We start from the raw sequence: 12,994 nt of genomic DNA on the forward strand, positions 1-12,994 counted from the left end.
ATGAATAGGGTAGGTAGAGCCTTGCTCTTGCATGGGTCAGGAGGGCAGCTTTTTTTCTGGAAGCAGGGGCGTGGCGGGCAGGGCCGCTCACTAGGGGTTGAAATGAGGGGGTGACTCCTCTGTCCCCCTGGGCTCCCGGCTGTGGTTCCCAAGTCACCAGACCCTTCTCTCCTCTCCCAGGTCCACTTCCACCTCCTCGCCTGTCCGACCGGCTGCCACATTCCCACCTGCCACCCACTGCCCGCTGGGCGGCACCCTCGACGGGGTCTACCCCACCCTCATGGAGCCCGTCTTGCTGCCCAAGGAGGCCCCGCGGGTTGCCCGGCCCGAGCGGGCCCGCACGGACGCAGGCCACGCCTTCCTCGCCAAGCCCCCAGCGCGCACGGGGCTGGAGCCCGCCTCCTCCCCCAGCAAGGGCTCGGAGCCCCGGCCTCTGGCAGCCCCTGGCCCCAGCCACGCAGCCATCGCCCGCACTCCCGCGAAGAGCCTCGCACCCCACCGCGCCAGCCCGGACCAGCCTGTGCCGCCTGCCTCGGCCGCGGACCTGCACCGGGAAAAGACTCAAAGTAAACCCTTTTCCATCCAGGAACTGGAACTCCGTTCTCTGGGTAAGACCACCCTGACAGCGGCCACCTTCATAGACGCGATAATCATGCGTCAAATTGCTCACGATAAAGGGCCGCGAGAAGGAGGTTCGCTGGCCAACGACTCCCCTCGCGATGGTAAGACTTCCGGCCCCACCGCCCACCCACCCCGTCTTGTGGCCTAAAGATATTTTCAGATCTCTGCTTTTTTATTTTTCCCCCCATTTTTCGTTGGTTTTGGTATTTTGTTTTTAAACTCGTCTTCGTCGATTGCACGCTCTGATGGTTCCTCAAGCTGCCACCCACCCACCTCTGATCTGGGGGCACCTCATCATTTGCACATTGTTTTATCATGATTTTATTTTTTTGGATTTTCGCTTTTTTCCTTTAATGAGTGGATCTGTGATTTTGACTTCAACCGTGCCTCCCATCTTCCTCCTGCACCTTTGTTTGGGGAGTGGGGCGGAGAAGGGCTCAGGCTGATGCCTTGTGCCTCCTGCCAAGTATGGCTGAGTCTGGTCTGGAAGGATGCCTGCCAAGGCAGACAGTGTGGGAGCAGATGGGGAGGGGAGCACCCCACTTTCCAGGAGGAGCTGGGAATCCCCCCCATGTCATGCCCAGGTTCCAAGGGAGTCTTGGGGCTGCCCTGGCCCTGTGTGCTCTTTGCTGACCTGCTACCCAGCATCCCCAAGGGGGTGGGGTCTGCTGCATCCTGCCTCCCAGCTCAGGGCTCCTCTTTGCTGGATGGGGGCTGCGGCCCAGGCAGGGGCCCCTGGGAACTATGTGCCACTCCCTGACACATCCCTGAGAGACCTCATTCCCACCCCCTTCCCCAGAGCCGCCTCCCCCAGTCTCTCACTGGGTCTGTCTCTCTCCTTCCAGTCTGTGTTTCTCTCGCTCTCTCTCCCTAGGTCTGTCTGTCAGCTGTTTGCCCGGTGGCCCGGTCTCTGCATTTTGTGCCCATCTGTCTCTCTCTCCCCACAGTACCCCCTCCCTCCTTTCCCCATTCGCCCCTACCCTGGCTGGCCAGCAGCCCCTGCTCTGGCCCCCTCTCTCTTTCCATCTGCTCAAATCCCCCCCAGCCTGGGGACCCCAGCCAGCGTTGGGGGCGGACTGGGAGGGCAGCTGGCCCCAAGTACCCCTGGCCTGACCCGGCCTCCCCCCGCTTAGGTTACCACGGCGGGGGCAGCTACAGCCCCGATGGGGTAGAGCCTGTCAGCCCCGTGAGCTCACCCAGCCTGACCCACGACAAGGGGCTCCCCAAGCACCTTGAGGAGCTCGACAGGAGCCACCTGGAGGGGGACCTGCGGCACAAGCAGCCAGGTAGGGCACTGCCCCCACGGCCCCTGCTCCCCACAGCCCTAGGAGGTGGCATAGTAGTGACCACATCACCAGAGGAGAATCCGGGGTACAAAGAGGTGGAGGAATCAGAAGGCAGAGCTGGGATTCGAGAACAGCACCTTGCCAGGCACATGCCACATCTGCCACCCACCCACTAACTAGCTCTACTCTGCCCTGCAGGCCCTGGGAAGCTTGGTGGTGAGACTGCACACCTCCCACACCTGCGGCCACTGCCTGAGAGCCAGCCCTCATCCAGCCCACTGCTCCAGACCACCCCAGGGGTCAAAGGTCACCAGCGGGTGGTCACCCTGGCACAGCACATCAGTGTAACTACCCCTTCTCTGTCCCCTCCTCATTGCCTTTGCACCTGGGGTGCAGGTACCAGAAAATGGGTGGGATCACACACAGACTCTTGATCTAATGGGTAAACTGAGTCCTGGTTGGGTGGACTGGGGATCTAGGGCAAGCCATGCCAAGTATCCCAGAGTCGCAACCTAGAATGCTGTAGCACCCCCTATCCTGCTAATGGAGCCTCCGGCATGTCAGCCCATGATCCACATCTTACATGCTCTGGCTAGTGGCATCTAACCCATCTGAGTGCCACCAGTGTGAGATCTCTGGCCAAGCCCCCGACCCTGTGCACGCAGACACATTGAGGCTGCTGTGGGTGGGCCCAAATCACCCAGGGACCCAAGAGTTGAACCAGGGTTCTGCCCCCAAAGTTCAGTCTAGCCCTCACCTCCCCAGCATCCTCCACCCCCAGGTGGGAGGTTCTGGTGGGGTGGCTGCCATCTGATCCATTCACCTCTCCCCGACCCTCGGTCTGTAGGAGGTCATTACACAGGACTATACACGGCACCACCCACAGCAGCTCAACGCACCCCTCCCTGCTCCCCTCTACTCCTTTCCTGGAGCCAGCTGCCCCGTCCTGGACCTCCGCCGCCCACCCAGTGATCTCTACCTCCCACCCCCGGACCACAGCGCCCCAGCCCGTGGTTCACCCCACAGTGAAGGGGGCAAGAGGTGAGTGCTGGGGGCTGGGTGCCCTTGCTGGTCAGCTGTCTGCTGCAGGAGGGTAGAGCTCAACAAAATGCAAGGCCTGCCTTGTGCCACTGCACATATGAGAAACTGAGGCTTGGGAAAGTGGGGAGCTTGCTCAAGGCCACGGTGCTGATGGATAATAGCTGATATATGTATCACATTCTTTGGGTTCTGGGCCCAGAGCTAAATGCTTTGCGGGTGTTAACCAGGATTCTCACAACCCAGGAAGTGTAGGCAGCTTATCCCCATTTCAGATGAAGAAATTAGGCATGGAGAAGTGAACTGACTTACCCATGGGGGCACAGCCAGTAAGTGGCAGAGTTGGGTTCACACCAGAGCTGTGTGATCTGAGAGCCCTCCCAGCAGCTGCACACACCTGCTCCTGGTGACCCCAGGGGGGCCTGGGGCCAGAGAGGAGAGGGCCCCCAGCTCTAGGAAGAAGGGAGCAGTTTCAAGGAGCACTGTGTGAGTGAGACAGAGGAGGGAAGCCAGTGGGATATCTTTGGGGAGCAGAGCAGCATGGGGGTGGGGGGCGGCAGGAGTCCACTGGCCACCACCCGCAGGCCCGATCCAGCCCACAGCAGCTTTTGCATGTCCATGAGCTAAGGTGGTTTTATGTTTTTAAAGGGCTGTTTAGAAAAAAGAATATGCAGCAGAGTGAGTGTACAAGTGGCCCACAATGCCTAAAATATTGACTCCGTTGCCCTATATAGGAAGAGTGTGCTGAGCCGTGGTTTGGGGTGAGACAGGGCGGGGAGCAGGTAGAGAGAGGGGTGCTCTGCACATCCCCTTCAGGGAGGAGCTCCGAGCCCTGACCACAGCTCTGACCCTCACTCCACCCAGGTCTCCAGAGCCAAACAAGACATCGGCCCTGGGCAGTGGTGAGGATGCCATCGAGCCTGTGTCCCCTCCAGAGGGCACAGCAGAGCCTGGGCATACCCGGAATGCCATGTACCCACTTCTGTACCGGGACGGGGAGCAGGCAGAGCCCAGGTACCTTCAGGCTCCACTCCAGGATGTCCAGGGCTCAGCCCATGGCATGGGTCCACTGCTATGCAACCAGGGGCTGACAAGGGCTCAGTACACAGGTGGGGGACTGCAGTGCAGCTTCCTGTGCCTTGAACTGGGTCTTTATTGCCAGCATTTGTTGAGGATCTGAGAAATAATGCCCTGTTTGGGACCAATCAAGAGTGGAGTAGAAGCAGAGAAAAAAGCCAAGCCTGCTGGCCTTGGGGAAAGATGTGATCTGAGCCCACTTCTAGTTCCCATGGCCCTTTTCAGGGGGTCAGGCTGTTGCAGGTAGACAGGTGTGGCCCACTAGGGCAGCCTGGGCTCTTCAGAAATACCCTGAGCCTAAGGGTAAGCGAAGTAAAGAAACTGCAGGATATGTGGTCCCTAAGAGGTAGGGGATGTAGGCACCCCCGTTCTGGGGCTGGAGAAGCTAGATTCTGAATTCCTAAGGCAGCTCAGGTGGGAAGGGCCCCATCACCAAATTGTGCAAGCCCAGTGCCCAGTGAACTCACCCTGGGCTGGCTGTCTGCTCCTTGCGGCAGGATGGGCTCCAAGTCTCCGGGCAACACCAGCCAGCCGCCAGCCTTCTTCAGCAAGCTGACCGAGAGCAACTCTGCCATGGTCAAGTCTAAGAAACAAGAGATCAACAAGAAGCTGAACACCCACAACCGGAACGAGCCAGAATACAGTAAGGGGCTGCCAGCTCCTCCAGAAGCAGGGGGCAGGTGGGAGTCACTTGGCAGCAGGAACCCACAGGATGCTTTCCAGAGCCAGGTGGAGCTGCTGACCCCTCTCCCCCTGGCCCATCACCCCACGTTCAAGGTGTGCCAGGCAGCCTCTTTTTGCTCTGGGCGCTTGCTGGCACAGAGCATGGCACATGCAGTGGTGCCCAGCACATAGTGGGTACCCAGTGAATACTTGGATGAATGGGTCTTTGCTGAGCCCCGAACCTGCACCAGGGATTAGAGTCAGACCCATGCAAGAGCTCCATGTGTCTCCCAAACACAGTGCTCATCACGTTGTGATTTCTCTCTCATTTATGAGCTTCCTGGACTAGCCTAGCTTAGCTCCTCCACCCTTAGCACAGTGCCTACACATAGCAGTTCCTCAGAGAACACGTGAGCAGGCATGCCATGAATAAAGACTGTCCGGCTCCTGCCCCCAAGAAGGCTCGGGAGCCAGGAAAGTTCAGGGGCTTTGCATAGGCTTTTCTCCTTCCGGGCCTGGAGGAGCAGCCTTCCAGACTGTTCCAGAGCCTTGCCGTGTGCAGCCTGTGTGCCAACAGGTCAGCACCCAGAAAGCTGGTTAGAAGTGCAGACTCTCAGGGCCTGCCCCAGACCTGCTAAATCCTTCTACACTGGACAAGCTTCCAGGTGGTATGCTTTGCCCAAACCAGATAGGCAAGTAGGGTCAGGTGATTGCCCAGGGCCTGTGGGCCCTCAGGCCTCACACATCTTGTACCCCCTCCAGATATCGGCCAGCCTGGGACGGAGATCTTCAACATGCCCGCCATCACTGGAGCAGGTAACTGTCCAGACCCAGGCTGTATGGCCACCCAGCTGCGTCCTCGCCCTCCTCCCCAGTCACTGCCTTGCCCTAGGGAGGGCAGGCTGGGTGTGGACCCAGAAGGAGACTTAGGGAGCATGGCCTTTGCAGGTCAGTGGGGGGCCTGTCTTAGTCCAAATGTGTCCCTTCCTGTGACCCAAACCCTACAGTGAGGGACACTGACTCACACGAGAGGCAGAGAGGCTCTTCAAGAGGTCTTCAAAGAGCTAAACTTCCAGGCCTCCTGGTACGTTTAGTACAGTACCACACGTACACACAGCTACCTGGGAACTTAGTGGCTCAGCTGCCAGGGCCTTAGATGGAAATTTGAGTGTGTGGACAGGGACTGGGCCTGTATTTGGGGTACACAGTTTCATTCTGGGTCCACATGGGCGTGTTTTATAGATAGAACATCAATTGTACTTGAAGTCAACCCAGGGAACAGGGTATAAAATTAACTCTTATTTTTAAGCTAGACCTTAAGCCTTTTATGATATTTTGGACTTGGGGGGCCCTTGGGGTTAGACCCCCAGCCTCCGTAGGACAAGCCATGTATTTATGCTGCTCCACGAAGGACTGAGGAAGTGCCTCGGCAAGTCTGGTGAGGAATGGCTGAGCCCAGAGCCGAATCCCTTGGTAGCCAGGCACATTTCTGAGGCTGTTGCCTCTGTCTGTGTTCCGGTCCGTCTGTGGGAGCTGAGGCCAGAGGGAACAGGGGAGATGTGCTGGCCTTGAACCCTGGGGATGTGGTGAGCAAAACACAACCTTGGATTTTACCGGGATCATCAGGGCCTCCAAGTGGGGGGCCTCGCCTGGGCACGTCTGGCTACCCAGACACTGGGGGCTTCACTGGGCCTCAGGCAATGGAGAGGAGACAATTTGGTCGAAACAACAAGATGATTAGAAATGAATGTTTCCAGAGTGTTCCAAATTTTGACATAGGCACTAGAAACACAGCTATATATGTATATAGAAGTTCATGCAGTGGAATGAAGATTTTGTGCTAACACATGTATGTGAATTGTATTTGTTTTTTTTTTTAAAGCACTTTAGTCCACACACACACATTTCCCCAGAAATTTGGTCTTTACTACTTAGCCGCCACTTCAGACTTTGTCTTTGTAATGGAGACAGTCAAGCTTCCTGCCAAGCAGCATCCATCACGGAGTTGTGGCCTTGGGTGGGAGCCTCCATGAAATCTGTGATCACTAGGCACTGACCTGGCAAGACACCATCACGACCTATATTCCTTGTGTCATTTTTTCCATTTCCTGATGTTTTCTTAGTGTGTAGGATCATGAATGCTTTTTTCAGTGCTCACACCCTTCTGGAAATTTTGCCTTTGCTCAATGGATATGGCTTTTTTCTATAAGTGCTGATGAAATGTGGTTAAGACACAGTTATAAAATGATGGATAGGGCATCCCTGGCTGCAAACAAGTTTCTAACTAAAAGGAAGACAAGAAAACCAAAATGTAGTCAGCAAACAGTTGTTGCAGAAATGTGATTTTAAAAGCTGTGTCACTCCCAGCCTCACAGAAGCCATCAGTCAAGTTGGGGGTCAGAAAGTCTCATTATTTGGTATTTGTACTGTTCCCTCAGAATGGAAGTTTTAAAATTCATGAAAATAATGCCCACTAGCAGGCAGAGTGGGCTTGAACTTCAGTCAGCAAAGTCTGGTTTAACAAAAATGCTGAAAGAAGGTGCATTTCCCAGGTTTGCAGAAGTTCACCAGAAAGGGTTTGAATTGTTCACAAGAAAAAAAAAAGGGGACAGAAAACCTGGTGAACAGAGGAGGAGGCTTAATTAAAGTGACTTCGTAGTGGGTGTCCCACCTGGGACCAATTTGTTGATTCGACCACTTTGTGATGGGGTGGCTGGGGTGAGGGTGGCTGGGCCAGGGGTGGTCACGCAATTGTCTCTAGCTCTGCCCTGTCCCCTGCACGCCGTAACTGCATGGCTACGACCCCCACCTCACCGTCCGTCTCTGCACCTGTCTCTCCTCAGCTCCGGGTGGGGAGAGGGGGTGGGAAGAGAGTCATGCCCAGTTTTTGAGGGGCAGGCCGGGGCTGTGGATCCCAGGCCTTTAGGGCAGGGGCAGTGGGGGGCAGCAGGAGAACCATCTGGCCACCTTCCCCTCTGACCTCTCCCCCAGTACCCCGCCAGCCCCAGGAACCCAGGGTGTACCCCCTAGGCCGTGTACCGAGCTCTGGCTTGACTTAGTTTCCCCACAGCCTGTTCCCCCTCAAACAGGGAGGCCCTGTGATTCACCTGCTCCCCCTTTTAAGGCCACTGGGAATTTTAAGGCCCTCTGGGACTAAGGGAACCAAGTAAGAAAGAGGCTGGGGGGTGGTCATCTAACCTCCCAAGCCTGCCTCCCCGGGAGTCCCTAAGCGTCAAGGGCCCAAGTCAGAGGGTACCCTCCAGTCCCCACCATCACCCTGCAGGAAAAATGGGGGGCCGGGAAGTAAAGAACATGTTGCTTTGCTGAAATGTGCTCACTGTGTATTCTCTCTTCTCCTCCCTCCCCCTCTGCTTCTCTCTCTCCCTCTCTCCGTTGTCCCTGGCCCCTCCTGGCCCCTGTGTGTGTGTGTCTCTCTCCCAGGCCTTATGACCTGCAGAAGCCAGGCGGTGCAGGAGCATGCCAGCACCAACATGGGGCTGGAGGCCATTATTAGAAAGGCGCTCATGGGTAAATATGATCAGTGGGAGGAGCACCCGCTCAGCGCCAATGCTTTTAACCCTCTGAATGCCAGCGCCAGCCTGCCCGCTGCTATGCCCATAACCGCTGCTGATGGACGGAGCGAACACGCACTCGCCTCGCCAGGTCTGCAGGCCTCTCCCGCCCACCCACCCCTCTGTCCCCACCCCGGTGTCATTAATCCTCGTGCCTTCGCTCCTCTGACCAACCCCTCCAGCTTTGGAGCTTGTGACTTTATTTTTGTGCGTGTTTGACGTGGTTCTGGAGTTGGCTTATCCCGAGTTGGGTGGGCACCTCAGAGTGTCTAGTCACCCTGGCACCCCCTGCCCTGTAGGCCCAAAGGAGCTACTGCTTTTCTAAAAACACTCACACTGCTGCCCAAGCCCTGCCCCACCTTCCTTCCCTGTTGGACACAGGTCCTGAGGATGCCTGTGTCCTGGCCCATCTTGTGTTTCCTTGGGGGAGAGCAGGCTGGAGTTAGACCCACCTTCTCTGTGGATTGGGGGGACCCGTAAGCTCACGGCAGCCAGACGCATGGGCTCAGCACCTGCTAGGGCCACCGTGCGTGTTCACAACTGGCCCTCGGGCCTCCTGGGGAGGAGACCCAGTGTCTGGGTGCCAGCCCCAAACTCAGTGGAGTCTGGAATCCTGGGAGGCAGCTCCCCCTCTGCTCCAGGTCCCTGATCAACACTCTGCATGTCAGAGCAAGTGCTGAGGCAGGAGCCCATGGACCCACTTGTCCCCCCTGGACACTGCAGCCCCAGGAAGTTCCTGGACTTAGTGGAGCCCAGGTGTGACCTTGGGGGCTCTCGCTGCTCTGAAGAGGGCCTATAGCCTGCCCAGCACTGCACAGCCCTGGGGCAGTGGTGAGGGTCAAGCCAGAGACCAAGGCTTCATACCCACCTGTGTGGGTAGGTGGGCCTCAGGGCAGCCTGAGAGAGCTTTTCAAACAGTGCAGCCCACTCCCCAAATGGAAACTCGCCTCCAGGATCCGGACTGGTGGCTGGGTCTAGCCACCTGGTTGACCTCCTTGGCTTCCCAGTGGTGCGGGAGCTGCTTTCTCCCTCCACGGGGGCTTGGGAGGTAGGTGGCCAGGGCCTCTCACCCCCTGCCCTGCCGTGTGAGTTTTATCTCTGCAGTCCAACGTAGCCCCTTCCCATGTGTCTCCCTGCAGGTGGTGGCACAAAGGCCAAAGTCTCCGGCAGACCCAGCAGCCGAAAAGCCAAGTCCCCTGGCCCGGGCCTGGCGTCTGGGGACCGGCCGCCCTCCGTCTCCTCTGTGCACTCGGAGGGAGACTGCAACCGCCGGACTCCACTCACCAACCGCGTGTGGGAGGACCGGCCCTCGTCCGCAGGTGGGCAGACAGGGGTGGTGGGCGGAGGGGCCTGCTAAGCTGCGTCACCAGGGGGCCGCATGCCCACACACCTGCTGCATGTGGAGTGTGGGAATAGGTCAGGCCTGTTCTGAGAAGGGCCTGCCAGCTGAGCCCTGGCTTGCAGGTAGTCAGGAAGCACTTATAAGGGCAGGGGGCAGGGAGTGGGGGGCAGTGAAGCTATGATCAGGGCTGGCCAGGGAAGCCGGCCGCTGGCCCTGACCAGAGGACTAAGGACACCGAAGGTAAAGAGAGAGGGACCCATCCTACCACTTTGGTGGGTCATGGGGGAGCCAGGCTTCCTTTATGAGTGGGAGGAGCCCCTGGAAGGCTTTAGGTGGGGAAGCGCGTGACCTAGTGTAGGTTCAAGAGCTCACTTGGCTGTGGAACAGACCCAGGGCAGGGCAGGGCAGGAACAGCGAGGCTGCTGCTGGCTCAGGGGGCAGGTGGCCCTGGCACGCAGGGGCTGGAAGTGAAGGGGGTGAGGGGAGGTGGGGAGGTTTGAGAGACCTTCCAGGAGTTAGAAGGGAGGGGCTGGGACAGCTGCTGGACACCAGAGCCCAACGCCCCCGTTCCTGGTGTGGTAAGAGGGTGGGCCTGAGGGGATTGCCTGGCTCATGGGGCCTCCTGGGCATCTCTCGGTCTTTCTGGCAGGTTCCACACCGTTCCCCTACAATCCCCTGATCATGCGGCTGCAGGCAGGTGTCATGGCCTCCCCACCCCCACCTGGTCTCCCTGCGGGCAGTGGGCCCCTTGCTGGCCCCCATCATGCCTGGGATGAGGAGCCCAAGCCGCTGCTCTGCTCACAGTACGAGACGCTTTCCGACAGCGAGTGACTGTCAGAATGGGGTCGGGGGGCGGCGCCAGGGCCCAGCAAGTGGCCGGAGCAGCCAGGCAAGGAGTGAGGTGGCTGCCGACTCCCCCCACCGAGGAAGGAGCCCCTGAGTCTGCCTGCGTGCCTGCCTGTCTGTCCGTCCAGAGCCGGCCGGCATCCTTGCCTGTCTAAAAAGCCTTAACTACGACTCCCGCCCTGGGCTGGCCCTGTGCAGTGACCTTACTCAGGGGATGTTTACCTGGTGCTCGGGAGGGGAGGGGGCCAGGGAGGAGGCACGGAGGGTGTGTGATGGCCACATGCATGCAGCCGGGGCGGCCAGGGACCCAAAGCAGGATGACCATGCACCTTCCACGCCACTGCCTCCCCCCTTAACGCATTTGGAACCAAAGTCTAAACTGAGCTAGCAGCCCCCGCACCCTCCCTCCATCCCCATCCCGCTTAGCACTCTGGACAGACGGACACGGGCCCTGTCCAGGCCCCAGCACTCTCGTCCCAGTCCCCACGGGCTGCCCTAGCCAATGAGACTGCTGAAAACCAAGTTAGGCCAGGTGGGCAGGCAAAGGGGCCAGGTGTGGCCTGGGGCAAGCAGATGCTCCGAGGAACTGGACTGTTTTTTTTTCACACATCATTGCCGCAGCGGTGGGCAGGAAAGGCAGGTGTAAATGATGTATTGGTTTACAGGGTATATTTTTGATACCTTCAATGAATTAATTCAGATGTTTTACGCAAGGAAGGACTTACCCAGTATTATTGCTGCTGTGCTTTCGATCTTTGCTTACCGCTCAAGAGGCGTGTGCAGGCCAACAGTCGGTGACCCCCATCATCTGCAGAACTGAGGGGGATGGGGGCTGCCAGCTCACCAGCTCCCCTGTGTCCTCCCTTCCTTGGGCAGAATGAATTTGATGGGTATTCTGTGACCGCCATCTGCGCACGGCGGTGGCATTCTGTCATTTACACGTTGTTCTCATTAAAAAGCAAATTATACTCAAGGCACAAAGGCTGCTTCTCTACCTTGGACCAGGAGGCCAGGCAACTGGGGACTTGGAGGAAAGGGGGTGTGTGACCCTGGAAGGTCCAATGGCACGCCCCTCAACTCACCAGACTTATCTGCTTTATAGGTGAATGTTTACACTGACGGTAAGGGTGTCACCATGAGGGCATGGAATAGTCATATACCTGGTGAGAGTATCAAACATCACACCCATGGTGGGGGACAGAGGGGAGGACCGAGTGTTCCCACTCATGCCGAGGGTGTCCACAATGGCCATCGTCAGTCCTCAGCAGTTAAATGCATTTAGCATTTTTCCTGCCCATGTCATGTTAAGGAACGAACAGACCCTTGGCTGCCATTGCTTTGCTGAGTGGCGGGAAGAGGAACACCACTTACCAGTGTGGGTCTTGAAACAGCTGCCACTTGGGATAACACGTCTCAGAAAGTAGTCCCACCCTCACGCCTGTTGTGTTCCTTGGGGAGTATAGCTGGACCTCCAGATGGGCCGTGGTTCTCTGCCCCTCCCTGTCTGGGCGCCAGTGGCGTCACTGTAACCATCCCTCCTGTTCTCCCCTGTGCAGCACAGCAGAGCCTGCAGCCAGCCATACTCTCACCAAAGCTGGACACCCTGCCTGGCCATGGTCACAGGGTGAATTTCAGCCCCTGCTACTAAGTTGGGTGCCTGATTCCAGAAGGGCATTCGGGACACTGGCTGCCTACCTGTGCCCTCTTCCCGTCCTCGTGTGTGTCTGCCCAGGGTCTTAGAGGTATATGCAGAGGGCACTGTGGTGAGGCAGGTATGGGGGCACATGTGGCCTGTTGACCCAAAAATAGGATGGCTGCCTTTGCCTGGGCCTGGCCTGAAGGCCCAGTGCAAATAGCAGGTCTTAGGAAATTCATGGCCACCTCTCTGTCACCCCACTGCCCCTGAGGGCATTGCTGGCCTGAGTGTGGCCTCTGGTGCCCACCCCCTTCTCTAAGCAAAGGTCAGAGAACCTCCACCCCAGCAAAGCCGAGAGATCAGCCCTGCACGATGCAGGAGGGCCTCTGGCCTGTGACCCATCAGGCTCCGTCTGCAGGGGAGGGTCGGGCCTGCAGACGTGGAGACAGTAGGCAGTCTGGAGATTCACATGGTTGGAGGGTGTGGGGCTGCCATGCTGAGTCCTGGGTCTGTTTCTGGTGGTGGACTCCATACCCCTCAACAGGTCTAGGACTGACAGGGTGAACCCCACGAGATAGTCTGCAAAGCAGGGGTTCTTATATTTGCTCAATCATGCTAAGCCCAGGGCTCCTGGGGTCCTGGAATCCACCCTGTTTGCATCGCTCAGCCTCTTGGCCCAGGCAGCCCAGGGGTGCTGGCCTCTTGGCCCACTCAGAGACGGATGACCCCAAATATGCAGAGAGGGGCCTGAGAGCCAGCCAGTGTGTCTGGCCAAGGGGATGGTGTTCATTCAGCTGGGACCAGCCTTCCAGGGCTCTGATGGGGCCTTGCCATCAGGGGCCTCTACCTCTCATCAGACAGTGGCCTTCAGCCTCACATTCAGCCCTTTACAGACCCCCACAGGATTTTGGGG

General features: G+C 57.9%; 1 protein-coding gene across 25 annotated transcripts in view; it reads left to right on the plus strand.

Annotated features, from left to right (window-relative positions):
• The window catches only part of NCOR2 (nuclear receptor corepressor 2), a 200,756-nt gene extending 189,338 nt beyond the window's left edge, over positions 1–11,418 (plus strand). For 13 of the 25 annotated variants that reach the window (XM_036921780.2, XM_057491719.1, XM_036921760.2 and 10 more), the window contains 10 exons: positions 181–722; positions 1,755–1,907; positions 2,106–2,251; positions 2,755–2,948; positions 3,810–3,959; positions 4,520–4,665; positions 5,448–5,501; positions 8,127–8,348; positions 9,397–9,576; positions 10,249–11,418. In XM_036921780.2, coding sequence (XP_036777675.2) covers positions 181–722; positions 1,755–1,907; positions 2,106–2,251; positions 2,755–2,948; positions 3,810–3,959; positions 4,520–4,665; positions 5,448–5,501; positions 8,127–8,348; positions 9,397–9,576; positions 10,249–10,430 — 1,969 coding nt within the window. In that variant the 3' untranslated portion in view covers positions 10,431–11,418. Of the gene's footprint in view, positions 1–180; positions 723–1,754; positions 1,908–2,105; positions 2,252–2,754; positions 2,949–3,809; positions 3,960–4,519; positions 4,666–5,447; positions 5,502–5,692; positions 5,770–8,126; positions 8,349–9,396; positions 9,577–10,248 lie in introns of those variants that run through there. The other 12 variants (XM_036921774.2, XM_036921789.2, XM_036921775.2 and 9 more) reach the window with 5 other exon arrangements.
• Positions 11,419–12,994: the final 1,576 nt, after the last annotated feature.

This window comes from Manis pentadactyla, chromosome 14 (assembly GCF_030020395.1).
Source record: "Manis pentadactyla isolate mManPen7 chromosome 14, mManPen7.hap1, whole genome shotgun sequence".
Classification (NCBI taxonomy): Eukaryota; Metazoa; Chordata; class Mammalia; order Pholidota; family Manidae; genus Manis; species Manis pentadactyla.